The sequence below is a fragment of the Simochromis diagramma genome, unplaced genomic scaffold, assembly GCF_900408965.1.
Source record: "Simochromis diagramma unplaced genomic scaffold, fSimDia1.1 OVJJ01000302.1, whole genome shotgun sequence".
Classification (NCBI taxonomy): Eukaryota; Metazoa; Chordata; class Actinopteri; order Cichliformes; family Cichlidae; genus Simochromis; species Simochromis diagramma.
The window spans coordinates 2,824,347-2,837,947 of NW_024386792.1; the positions used below are offsets into that span (position 1 = coordinate 2,824,347).

The window sequence follows — 13,601 nt, forward strand, 5'->3', positions numbered from 1 at the left end:
AATTAATTCCAATTTTAATTAATTATTGCCACATTTAATTAATTATTTAATGGTGTATTTAATTAATTCATTATGGCAGTCCTGGCACTCCATATTCTGCATGCACTGCCACCAGAGGGCTGTATAAACTTGGAATTGGCATTACATTTGAGACTTCTCTGCTTTATATTCAGCTTGAAATGTGAGAATTCACACAACCTCAGCAGTATCACCTGCTGGGTTTAGAAAGTTAAGAAATGTACAGTGGTATCGCAGTATGAGTGGCAGGCTGAAACTCCAGGCCGGGCTCCCATGAATAAAACAGTCAGTGTGAAAAATCAAAGAAAAAAGTACAGTCACTGAAGTTTCAGGGACTTTCTGTGAACTTAACATCAGTGAATACATTTTTAATCTTCAGCAGAGTTTCAGAATCAAACATCCTTTATTATATTCTTTTTGTTTTAACTCTTTAGCCATCACGTGTCAGGTAAGCAAAATAGTTATAGATTTACATGTTTATGAAAACACGGCTGTCAAACAAGAGCTGGTGCTGAATAACAGAGAGAGCATTTTTATGTTGTCATAGACAGGCTGAATGAATCAGTGTAGCCGACCACAGATGGCCTGTGATTCCTACATTTTTCTCTCTGTAAATGTAGGCATTCACACTAGCGATAGCCTTTGAGCCTTGGCACAAGTGATTCATACTTCTCATTTCAATAGAGTGATCAGATGGCTCGCTCACAACCTGCCAAACACACCTTTTGTTTTTGACCTAGATTTTTCAACTGCCTTCCAGTATCAAAGGTAACCGTCAGTGGGTAGAAGAAAACATCCTTGAGCAACTCAAAGAGGAGGTACAAGAAAAGAGTGAATAAGAAGAAGAGCAGGTATGGTTAAGCTTTTAAAACTTACTGGTAGAAGCAGCTGATTTCAGATCTAGGTTAGATAAAATCCTTCTGTCTTCACACTCTCACAAAGAAAGCAGGCACGAGATACTGACTTGACACTGTTTGTTAAAGCAGGCGTTTCTTTGTTCAGTCCTTTTTTTTTTCTTTTACAATGTGTAGTGTAGGCCACTCCCCTATGGCTCATCCTGGAGGCTATTAATGCAAGATCCTTTAACAAAGTACACATGCACTTATGTTCAGAGGTTATCAGTTCAACTTTTTGTCTGGTAACCAACAGGTTCACACAGGAGGGGGCTTTGACTGTCACATTCTCAGAGGGCTGCTTTTCCCCTGTGAATCTTCTGTATCTGAATCATAACCCTCATCAAAGTCAGACAGTCAGCACATCGTTTTGTGGGTTTGTGTTAGTCGCTGCAGAAAATGGAAACAGAAAGTTAATTGCTTTGGTTTTTCACCTCAAAATGCAATACTTTATCACAGATCTGGTCACATAAAATAATAATGATTTATTAATAACATTTAATAATTAATGTGATGCCAAACAAAATAATTTGACCATCTTTCATGTTGTAGGCTATTAAATATAAATGTTTAAAAAAATGGACCTATCATAATCGAATCTTAGAATTAAATGTAATAATGTATGTATATGTATATGTATATAAATCTATAAAATATGATTTATACATTTGATAGAAATTGTGTGGGGTTCACTCATGATAGTAGATCGTAAATAGATATATAAGAATCTTATATCCTGCCTGGACAGTTTGCCTTGTGATCTAGTGGTAGTTTTTTTTATCTGAAGCATTCTCCAAGTGGAAGTATAAATGAACCAATGGAAAAAAAATATAATACATTTAATATAATAATAATTTAATATCACTAAAACATAAAATATATAAAACAAAGCAGCAATTCCAGTCAAAGGAAGTACAAATGAAATACAAAGAGAACCTTATTGTGTGAAAATAAGGTTAAAGATAACGCTTCAAAGCTGAGGTTCATAATTAGACGGGTTTCTCCTAACAGGAGGAAGATACAGAAAGTTCAGTTATGTGGAAATAACTGTCTCAGTTATGTGGAAATCCAAATCTCATTAAACATGTGTGCCACACGTGCTTAATGCTTGCAGAGTTGACAAACTTCACTAAGTTGATGACAAAAATTTCCTATATGTATGAATGTATATATGTATTTATATATTATTATTATTTGAAATGTGTAATCATTTTTGAAGTACTTTGGTGCTCTAATATTTTGCTATTTTACCTAAGTGTGAGTGCAGACGCTAAGTCACAGTCCAGACATTTGTGTATGTGTGTGTGTGTGTGTGTGTCTTAGTTGTACCATTTGACTGTCCACATTCCTCATTGAGCATCCCTCCAAGTGTGAAGAGGGCAAAAACCAGGAGAGAAAACATGATGGTCAGCATCTCCAGCTCAGCTAATGAAGAGGCCATCTATTTACGCCTGCTCCCACAGCTGTACAGTGATAGTTTCATCAGTGAGATCATCCAACATCATATGACACAGCAATTGAAAATGAGGGAGAAACACTTACTTAGCGAAGTAAAGAAGCTTGTGGATGTTGATCATCACGCAGCAGCTGCATTACACAACACACACACACACACATACACTTTATGTCCTCTCTCACACACTCTCTCTCTCTTTCTCTCTCTCTGTGTCATGCACTTGCAAGAGCTGTGAAGAGCTGACTTACACGTCCCCTCTCAAGTTTAAGTGAGATCATATTAACCGTAATTATTAATGGTGCCCTGAGCCTCCCCTGAATGTGTGTGTCTGTGTCTCTGTGTGTTTTACACAGAAAGTTCTAACTCCAAAAGCATGCATTTTGTTTTCAAGCATGTTGCTTTTCCTGGGTTTGGGTCTTAAACAGTGAGATGAAGAGCTTTGTGTTTCCTCAGTAACTGAACCTCTCTGTGGAAGAAAATGTTTTTTCTCAAGGCTTGTGATGTGGTAAAATTGTATGCTGAAACCATGCCCAACTTCAGTGCGAGCATCCAGTAAACACATGCTTGTATTCTTTTAAATGTACACTGACAAACTGAAGCTTTGCAGACTGTAACTGATAAAGGAATAGTGTTTGGAAAATGTGGAACCACAAAAAAGTATTAATTCTGATTACCATTGCCATTATATGTTTTTGTGGTGATGTTTATTTTAGTATGTATGTGTCAGTAAAAAGGATGTGGGTGGGCTTATCTAGGGCATTTCTTTGACCACCACTTCTTTAAAACCAAGGCTGTCACTGCTCTTAGCATGCAGTCGATGTTCTTGTGGTACAGCTCATGTGCGTTCTGCAAAAGAATCAGGAAATAAAAGCATAAGAACAGATAGTTTGAGCAGAGATATTATAGGAGCAATAATCTTGAATTTAAAGCTTTTAGGGTACTTTTGGAACAGCAAAGATGGTGGTAGAAGCAGAACAGGAGAATGAAAATAGAGGTTTTAAGATTGTATCCCAGGGTCATAGTCATCAAAATCAAAGCAAATGTAACTGTTGACTTTGTGCATTCAGTTTTAATCTCTTAAAATTAAAGTTAATTTAGATGGTGCTTTAAAATAAATCCACAAATAAGTGTCTGGAGTGGTTTTGAGAAGCTTCTGAATGCTGACACTTGCTGCTTGTCAAACTATGGGTCACTGCTCATGAAAATCATTCCACACAGGAAATCTTGCAGTCTGGAGAAGTGAGAAACTAATAAACTGGAGACAGAAAGTTTAAGTTCAATTCAACCAAAGCACAAGAGCATGTTCATTAAAAAAAGAAGGATTTTAAAAGATTCAAACCACTTAACTTATAACCTATAATAATAATAATAATAAATAAAGTACTGTACATCCCAATGTAGTTTGGATGTACAGTACAGGATATAGTTTTGAATGCTTTAATTAAAAAAACAAAACACAAAAACACCTTCTTTTGAGAATAAATGCTTGCTGATCATCTGTAAAAAGCCAAACATAGAACTATTTCTATGTCTCTTGAGATGTGCAGCTTGAATGCTGCTATTTGTAATCTTCTGAATTTTATCGTCCATGTAGGCAGTTTGTGAACTCCACACTAACTCTGTTGAAAAAATGGTGGCATGCAGTGATTCTGCAAGTCTTAAAAACCCTGTATTTGGTTAGAAACAATGCAAAAACAATGTATTTAAAAATAAATCTTATTTTATATCTTATATGTTACGACCCGGCTCGAAATGACCGTAACAGGTGCGGGGTGTCCCGTGACTTCCCACGCCCAAACAGACACAGTCACAGCATCGGACTTTTAACAATAGTTTATTCACAACAATGGTAGTGGGAGTGTATAATTTCGGGGTGAGCTAAGGCCAACACAACAAACAAAACTCAACCTAGGCTTCGGTTCCCCTCTGACCTGTTCAAGGAAAAGAAAAGAAAGAAATAACACAGTCTGACCTCCCTGGTCTAAAAACACAGGAGAAAAGAAGGCTTCCCAAAATAATCGGCAGCTCACCCCTATTTGCTCCGCACTTCACACACATGCCCGACCTTTTAACCAAATAGCTACGGCCGCTCCGTCTGGACCTGAGGCAAGTGCACGGGAAGTCTGCCACACCCCCCGCACCGCAGCTGTTCGGTCGCCCTTTTATAGTCCATGTCCACAGCAGGAACCAGTTACATCAGGCTGTTCCTTTGGTCCACCAATCACAGCCAAGCCCCTGCACAGGTGAATTTGCATACACACATTAAGAAACAAATAACCCACCAACACACGCACGTAACATTATACTTGATTGCAGCTATATTGTGTTAAACTAAAATCCTTATAAAAGCGAGTGTCTCGTAATTTTACAGCTATTTCAAAATACCTTCACGCACATGCATCCATGTGTAAAAATATGTTTTTATACAGCTCTGTGCAATCCTTTGAAGGTAGCATAACATAAGCAGCATGGAAAGTGATAGGAAAACAGCATCTTCCCATATACCTGTTTCACATATAGGACCTGCACAAAGGAACACACAGTGGTAAATATAACCAAACTACATAAATGAAAGATTCAAATCGACTAATGATTAAGTGACATTTAGCTTTAGGAACACAGATGTACTGAATGTAACCAATGCTACCACAAACAGAGCCGGGATAATATGCAGAGCCAAGGTTACATGTGCTGTGTTTACATTAAAGCATTATGATTGACTAAAACATAACAGAACACAAAATAACAATATATGCAAGTGACAAATGGTAAATGAATTCAGTCCTAGCCACTTTGTCACACCCCATGATTCAGTAGGTTGTAAAGCCAGCTTGAGCTGATATAACTTGAATTTGTGGAGAGATTTTGACCTACTCTTCTCTAAAATTCAGTGCATTGAGGTTTGTGGACATTTGTTTATGTGCTGTCAGTTTGCGGTCAGGACTTTCAGTGGGCCACTGCAACACCGCTAGTTTCCGTTTATAGACATTTTGTTGTAGATTTGCTGCTGTGTTTGGCATCATTGTACTCTTTATTCCTGTCACAGAGATGACCTCGTATTTGACTCTACAATACTTTGGTGTTCAGAAGAGTTCATGGTCAACTCAATGACTGCCCGGTACCCAGCTTTTGTGGGTGGAAAACAAACCCAAATGATCATCTCTCCACCACCTTACTCGACAGCTGGTGTGAGCTGTTGGTGCTGAAATGCTGAGTTTGGTTTTTAGGCCAGTTTGGTTTGGTTTCATCTGAATAAAGTACATTGTTCCAGAAGTCTTGCAGTTTTCTTCAGATGCAGCTTTGCTAGGATAAGCTAAGCTAAGCCATGCTGCCATGTTCTTTTTACTGAGAGTGAACCTTTCCAAACAAGCCATACTTAGAGTCTGTAGAGTCTGAGATGTAGCTCTTAGATTTCTTTGAGTATTGCATGGTTTGACTGTGCAATGCTCGGATTTGCTTGGACATCCACTCCTGGGGAGATTGTGGCATTGTGTTTACACACACCTGAATAGGCCAAACCCGCAAACTGTAAAAACCTCTGCTTTGATATAGGTGTTCACACAGATAATCACGTAAACAAGTTATCTTTCATTAGTTTTTCTGCATAAAGTCATGGAGTAAACTTAAAGCTTGCAAGAAAATTCATGAAATATAGTTTTATTTGCCCCAAAATAAGTCTTTCAAAAGGCTTCTCTTAACCCTCATCTCTTCTCCTATTACACTTCGGGATTCTTTTCATGCCTTGTCTTTCATAATATCTCTGAAACTGGCCTGCCTGCATTCCAGAACTGTCACCCACTGAAAAAACATTTGGAGCATTACAAAATGAATAATACAACAAAGCAGGCTCTTACCTCCTGAGCAGCTGAAATCCTGCTGCAACAGTGCAAAACCATTTGGACTCCTTAGCTCCCAAACACTCAGAGGAGAAGAGATGATGCAACACAGTGGTGCCCTGCACACTAATGGTACTCCATATAGTCACATATGATTGCTTATGAGCTGTGCACCAAAAACAAGCTATATGGTGTCTCTTTCTAGCCCAGAAATGGCTGTTCCATGATTTCCTGACTTTGATTTATCAGACCAGATTACAGCTTTCCACTTCGGCTCAGTCCACCTTAAACGAGCACATGCTGACAACAGATGAACATTTTTCTAATTCACTCATTCATTCATTCTTAATAATATTGCAGGGTCTTCACCTTACAATATAATCTAAGAAAACTGGTTAAGTCTTTAACCAAGAAGATCCTATGAAAGCGTATTTGTTAACAACAGGAATTTAATGTGAGGAGTTGTGATGTGTCCTCATCAAAAGCCCAGATGAATTTTTTTGTTTGTTTAGGCCTCCTTTTGAGGGTTTATGTTAGGGCTGTTCGATATAACGATATATATCGGATGAGGATATAAAAACGTCTATAGTTTCATTTTACGCTGTCGTTTGTTTCATGATGTCGCAAAATAAACTATTTACAGCAATATTTTTTCACCATTTTGATGGTCACTGTAGTGGCTATATTAATTTCGTAAAGTTCTCTCTTTCTCTTATATTTTATATAACCACACTATGGATGGACAAGCACCTGTTTTTATGCCTTGTGTTAGCAACAACGATGGTAACACCATCGCGTGTCCGCTTGTTTATTTTCCACATAAACCTTTCACAATAAAGCTCAAGATCCTGTTGAGACTTTTCAAAATAAACTGAATCACGTGAAAGAGCAGATTATTTACGGATGAGAAGTAAAAAAGAGCCGCCAGGTGCTAAAAAATAAACCTTAGACTCAAACGTTAGAGCAGGCTTTTCCCCGCAGCACGCCTTGTAATAAATACAAAGAAAACGGCGGCTGTTACAACTTATGTCTAAAAATGTATAGTTTCATGCATCGGTTAAAACACTCGACTCCAGCTACATGACGCGCAGCTGGAAACACTTCCCGCAAGTCGAGCTGCCCGAGATTCACAGAATTTACAGAAAATGTTACATTTTTGTGATTTATATCGTTATCGGGACGATAGAATTCTTATATCGGGATATGAGATTTTGGTCATATCGCACAGCCCTAGTTTATGTGTAACCTGTGAATATTGGGGTGCTTTGTTTATTTTTTAAATGTGTCACACGTATTTTGTAACTTTTTGTCTCACAAAGTAGTTTGAGCTACTTTTTAAAAGCATCAGTTGCTCCTAGTTTAACTCCTGGCTCTAGTTTCTCTAATACTACCTGAGCATGTCTGTGAAGATGCCCCTGCTTTTCAGTAATCACTTTCAGTCACACATTTTCTGGTTATATCAATCATAATCCTCGTGACCCAAGACCATGTGAAATAGGATTACATCCTTGCCACCCCCACACACACAACCCTCCCACACACAAACGCACTCTTTGAAGTGAAGACTGATATGGCTGGAGATTTGTCCTTTCATAGCGAGTTAGATATTAATGTTCGTTTAATTGCCTAACATGACTGAAGGAATGAGGTGTGTGTATGAGTGAGTGCTGTCCATGTGCACAAGTTGTGTAAGCTTATTAGCAGCGCCACTGGTCTGAGGAGGAGATTGAGGTTAGTCTAAGCCCTAATCCTTGTGGACCTTATGCTTGTTATACAGCGACAAAATCCTGGCTCCACCCCTTTTGCAAAGACACACAAGAACACACACATACGCTCACACACTCACACACACGTGCGTCACAACAACACAGTTTCCCTGCCTCCTCGTTTACTGCTCAGCTCCATCTCAACTCTTCCTCTCTTGTCTCGCTCTCAGGAGGAAAGCGAAAAAAGGGGAGGAAGAGGAGGTGGTGGGCACTGTGGAGTAGTTTCCCAGTCGTCATGACGACCTCACACCCCACCATCCTGCTATCTTCTTGTTACCACGGTGACCTGATCCCGTTTCATCTCCGCTCTTCTTGATGATCCGGATTGGCTCGATAAATAAGTGCGATCCGGGAGTGCCTCTTCTTATTTCAGGAACGAGCTTGCGGACACGAGAGCAGATCCCACGCAGGGACTCAGATTGGAGGACAGGACTGGGAATGCTGTGGGAGTAACTCTGGAGCGTTGCCTGGAAACAGCAGCATGCCAGTACAACAGATAACTGTGGTTCCGTCCAGGGACATAGCCAACAATGGCAAGAGCGCTCTTCGCTCCAAAGACAAGACCGAGGTGAGTCTCTGACCTCGTAACTCGAAATTTCACTAAGGGTGAGTAAAGGCTTTGTGTGACCGTTGTGTTGTTGTTGTTGTTTTGGTTAAGGCTTAAAAGTAGCATAAAGTTGGTGATTTAAGATTGCAAAAAAGTTGTTTCTGTTGTCAGAAGGCTGAGGTAAATCGATTCAGTATTAATCTTGTGGACATTGTGTGTGTGTGTGTGTGTGTGTGTGTGTGTGTGTGTGTGTGTGTGTGTGTGTGTGTGTGTGTGTGTGCGCGCGCGCTTATGTGTGTGTTTTTATCAGCCTCCAGTTTCAGTTCCCAGGCTTTTCAGCTCACTCACTAAACAACACACATGTACAGTATAGATGTATCACTGATCACTTGGGGTTTGGTGCTTTCAGCTTTGAGGTAGAGCCTGACATCATAGCTATCATATCACAGACTGAAGGATTAAATTACATCACATCAGTTCACAGCAAGTAAAATATCCCACAGTGACACATCATGGCACACACACAGCTGTAGGAGCTGATGGAGCATAGCTCATATACGTAAGCATTTTTCATGCAGGAGAGCTCGCTAAACAAATTGAATGGTCAAATTTATCATCTTGATATTTAAGCTGTATACAATTTTAATATGGCATCAACTTATCCAAAATAACCATCTTAAAATACTCCTTGATATCTGCAGTTCTTCAGTTGTTGATTAAAGTTTTCCACCATCAGAGCAATGGTTTCATAATGTCAGGAATGGGCCTAAACTTGACCTCACTTCACTTCATGGTATGCTGTGGTACAAAAACTGCTACACATCTGGTCACAGGTGATAAAGTCAGATGCATAGCATAGTGCTGTATTTCTCTGACAGTACTGATAAAGAACAGGATGAGTATAATGCCCATACATTATCTAACAAATAATACTCATACATAATTTGTTGAATAAGTCTTCCCAGGCTAGTTTCTTTGTTTTTGATATCCCACTAATCATTACAAACCTGCTTATGAAGCGAGAAATTGCTGAAATATCTGTGCCAGCTTCTTCAGGTTGGTGCAGTGTTGTGTTTTCTTCTTAATCTTGTAGAGCAGTCCCAAAAGTATACAGACTTTTGGAAATGTTCATCATTTCATTACATTGTGGGGGTTTTTTTTGTTTTGTTTTGGGTTTTTTTGTTGCAATTTCCCTCTTTTTTTCAGTTGCAGCTGAGAACAATCCAGTGAAGAAAATACAGTTAATGGACTCAAAGTTAATCTGAATAAATCAACCATGATACATCATGTGTATCATTACTGTTTGGTTACACCAGTGGTTTAAGGCTGGATTTGTGGGGCACTTCCACCAGAGGAACCTTATTCTGCTTCTATTGCAGAAACACCTGCAATAACTGTAATATCTAAACATTGGTGTTTGTACAGTAAGCTGTTCTGATCTTGTTTAAAAATGTATTCTACTTTTACCACAGGGATAGAATATTATTTTTGCACCAACAGTGTGATTCCTTGTTAGTGAGCTCTTAGCCAAAAACTTCTTGGCATGGTGTGCAGAGTGTCCTTAAAAGTTTGAGGAAAATGGATAAGAAAACAGCAGAAGAAGAAGTGGCAGGCCTAAAAACTATCTGCAGCAGATGAACACTATCTGAGAGTCATGTACTGAAGAAATGGAAAAAAAATCCAGCAAATACCTGACACAAAACCTGAGAGATGCATCCGGACCTTCAGCAGATCCTTCTACTGTTGGAAGGCTGGCTGTCAAGAAGTCATTCTTTAGGAAGGGAAACGGGAAGAAAAGGTTGAGGTATGTCAAATTGCAAAACAACTGCGCTGAAAATCAGGGGCAACAGGTCTCATGGAGTGATGAATCCAAATGTTACATTTTTGGTTCAAATTATCATTACATAAGGAGGAAGTCAGGAGAGTCTAGGGCCTTTTGTAATGTGGAGGTGGAGGCTCTGTATGGTTTTGAGCTGCATTTCAGCCAGTGGTGTTGGAGATCTTGTCAGAACTGATGGATTTGCAGTACTGCATGGAATAAATGGAAATACAGTATATGAAGTAAAAACCGAGTTTGTACAATTTTGGCAAGCTTGTACGTCAAAATTTAGTATAAACACTTTTGATCATCAGCACAGCCTGAACTCTCTATTTCTTGTAAGTTTTCAAGTCGTCTTCAGGAATAGTTCTCCAGGCTTCTTGAAGAACATTCAGAGCTCTTCTTTGTATGTTGGCTGCCTTTTGTTCTGTTCTCTGTTGAGAAGATATCACACTGCTTCAATAACGTGGAGGTCATGGCTCTGATCCGTGACTTATGGTGTTTTATCATCTGTTTTTCTATCCAGGTATGTTTTCACTGCATTGGCAGTGTTTTTGGGGATCTTGGTCATGCTGAAAAACGATGCTGCTGCTAATCAGACACTTTCCAGATGGTGAGATGCATAGTTGTTACATTTGGATTTCCATGTTTTTAAATGCTATGGCTTGTGCTCGTAAAGCACTGAAACACTGTTCCTTTCTACCGTTTTGATCTGCATCTTAAGACGATCTGTTTATGGTTGATATTCGGCTGAAGTTTCAACAAAAAACAAACAAAAAAATATATTGTTGGAACAATCAGAACTTGATAATAAAGTCAGGATTTGCTGACAGTTGTTGGTCAGTTTGGTCTGTGACTCTGGGTTTCTTATGGAATTGTATCTGTTGTTTTCACCTGAACTTTCACTGTGGCTCAGTGAACACTTTGTGTTATAAAGACACAAATGCTCTGAGGTTGTTTAAAACTGGGATTTTGTCAAATGCACCGCTTTCAAATATAAAGTGTGCAGCTGCAGTGTCACGGTTGGTTGTTTAAATGTGGCTGTAGGTGTGTTTGATCGTATGCCAAACTACAGAACCAAAATACATCCCTCAGTCAACGCTACATCACTTAATCCCCTCTGAAGAAACATGCACATGTCCACACACAGACTCGCCAGAGTCTCTGCTTTGCATCAGAGCCAGAGTGCCAACAGAGGATTCGAGGTTCAGGTGAGCGACAGCACTACGCTACCTCTGAAACTTCATTACTGGAGAGCTATCAGTTATAGCTTATAGAAGCTAAATCTAGAGGAATTATGTGTTTTGCTGGAGTCTTATGATGGTCAGTTTCTTATTGCCCTCTTTTGCTGTGGCATTTAAAAGTTGATGCACTTAAAAAATTAGGTGGACTTAGGTGTCCGTGTATTTTCTCTAAGAATTCATGACCAAAGTATTTTTGTGAGTGTGTAGCCCTGATATTAGGAATTGTAGAATAGCATTTGCTCTTATATCTTTGAATAGTATTTTTTTAATCTCTGTTATGTGCCAGCCAAAGAATTGAAGTGTCAGTACTGTACCAGTGCTATGAACGCAGTCATTATTATGGTATTATGGTGCTTTATGCTCGTCTGCTAAGGGTAAAGCTTCTTTTTGCTCTTCTCTTGATTAACCTTTGTTGTCACATAGATGTATTTCGAATTGATGTAATGTCCTTTCGTTTAGAAAGGCAAGAAACTGTTTTACATATTCACACAATGAGCAACCTAGAAAACATCTATAAATACACAAAGTGTGATTTTGTCTGCTAGACTGCTGTTGTGCAGTTAAACACATCTCACCCCTTTATCATGTAAAGCATATTGTGCACACGTGCTTTATAAAAGACAGGTTAACTATCTGACTGGGTCTGTGCAGTATTTATTTTTAGGTGTAGGACAAACTTGTGCTGCCTCCCTTGTTTTTGGCCTCTTTTCTTACCTGAGAGGTGCTTCTTCTTTATTTGTACGTACGCTCCATCAAAGGAAGCGTGCTTGAATTGTTTGGGCTTTGTTGGCCTTAGAAGGGTGAAAGACTCAGTAGCAGGGTATCGATAAGTTGTAGCAACTCACACATGACGTGTTTTTATCTATCTATGAGTTAAGGTTGGTCCCAGATGTGTTTAGCCTAGCATAGCACAAAGACTAGAAGCAGGAGGAAACAGTTAGCCTGGCAGGCTCAAGTCTGTTTCCTGTTGATTTCTTTTTTGTTGTTTTAATGTTAAACACTATTTAGAGCAACAGAATGCAAGAAGGAAATTGGTATTAATCGCCCCATCTATTACTTTTTTAAAATAATAAAACAGCACATACATATCCGTACACATCTTTTCCAAAAGATATTCTAGTTTGGTAAAATAAATCAGTTTTGTTGGAGAATGTCTGCTTTAGCCCACTGGTTGTGTAGCTGATGTTGGTTGTGTTTTGGGGGTAAGCATTAAGGTTAATGGAAAAAACTCCAAACAAAATCAAGATCTCATTATTTCCTTTCATAGCTGTAGTCTTTGATCACCCACTTCTGGGTTTTTTTTGTTTGTTTGTTTTTTTGACGCATTAGAGGTTTACCACAACACGAAAACCAACCTGACTGGAAGGAATCACACGACTCCCAGGCATCAGTAGTTGTATCTTCTTAGAAATACCCTTTTTATTATGAAACTTTGGAAAGATGATGTGAGTAATTATAACTGGTCACATACATGTGAACACGTGTCCATCTCCTCTAAAAGGCAGAGGAGTGTTTGCTTTGACTCGAAGCAGGGCTGCACTGATTTAAAAGTGGCCATCAGAAAATCCCTTGATCAGCTTAGATGATGCAGTTCTCTGCTTGTCAGTGTCTCTTATTTATTTCAGTGATTTTCACAGAGTGTACCTACAACTGTGGCTGTGTGTGGGCTGATGCAAGCTCAGGTTTTCCTATTTTATGTCAAGTATTTAAAAAAAATAGATCTATGGAAAAACCACGCACATTTAACATTCCAACTTTGAACTCCACTCCCTTTAAAGTGTCCACTTTCATACTGACAGGTGTTATAGATACTCTATAATATATGACATTAGGATCAGATGGGTACTGGTTTTGGGAAAAGTTGCAGTTACATCTTTGGTTTTAGGATTTATTGACAGAAAGGAAAATACAGCCAGCTTTATCCATGATGTCCATTGTCCTTTTAACTCCTGCCAGTTCATTCTCCACTGCCCACCCACAGCAGTAGCAGACAGTTGGTAGGTTATTAGCTTGAGCTCATTG

The 13,601-nt window shown here is 39.0% G+C and overlaps 1 protein-coding gene and 1 long non-coding RNA gene across 4 annotated transcripts in view; one reads left to right on the forward strand and one right to left on the reverse strand.

The window, feature by feature from the left end:
• Nucleotides 1-13,601, forward strand: part of march1 (membrane-associated ring finger (C3HC4) 1) — a 23,155-nt gene continuing 9,554 nt past the window's right edge. The window contains exons 1-2 of one of the 3 annotated variants that reach the window (XM_040023815.1): nt 1-869; nt 8,140-8,537. In XM_040023815.1, coding sequence (XP_039879749.1) covers nt 8,451-8,537 — 87 coding nt within the window. In that variant the 5' untranslated portion in view covers nt 1-869; nt 8,140-8,450. Of the gene's footprint in view, nt 870-7,338; nt 10,949-13,601 lie in introns of those variants that run through there. The other 2 variants (XM_040023816.1, XM_040023813.1) reach the window with 2 other exon arrangements.
• On the reverse strand, nt 868-3,320 carry LOC120728735. The gene is made up of 3 exons (XR_005694775.1): nt 2,454-3,320; nt 2,241-2,374; nt 868-1,301 (listed from the first exon to the last, which is right to left on the reverse strand). It is a non-coding gene; the product is annotated as an uncharacterized LOC120728735 (long non-coding RNA).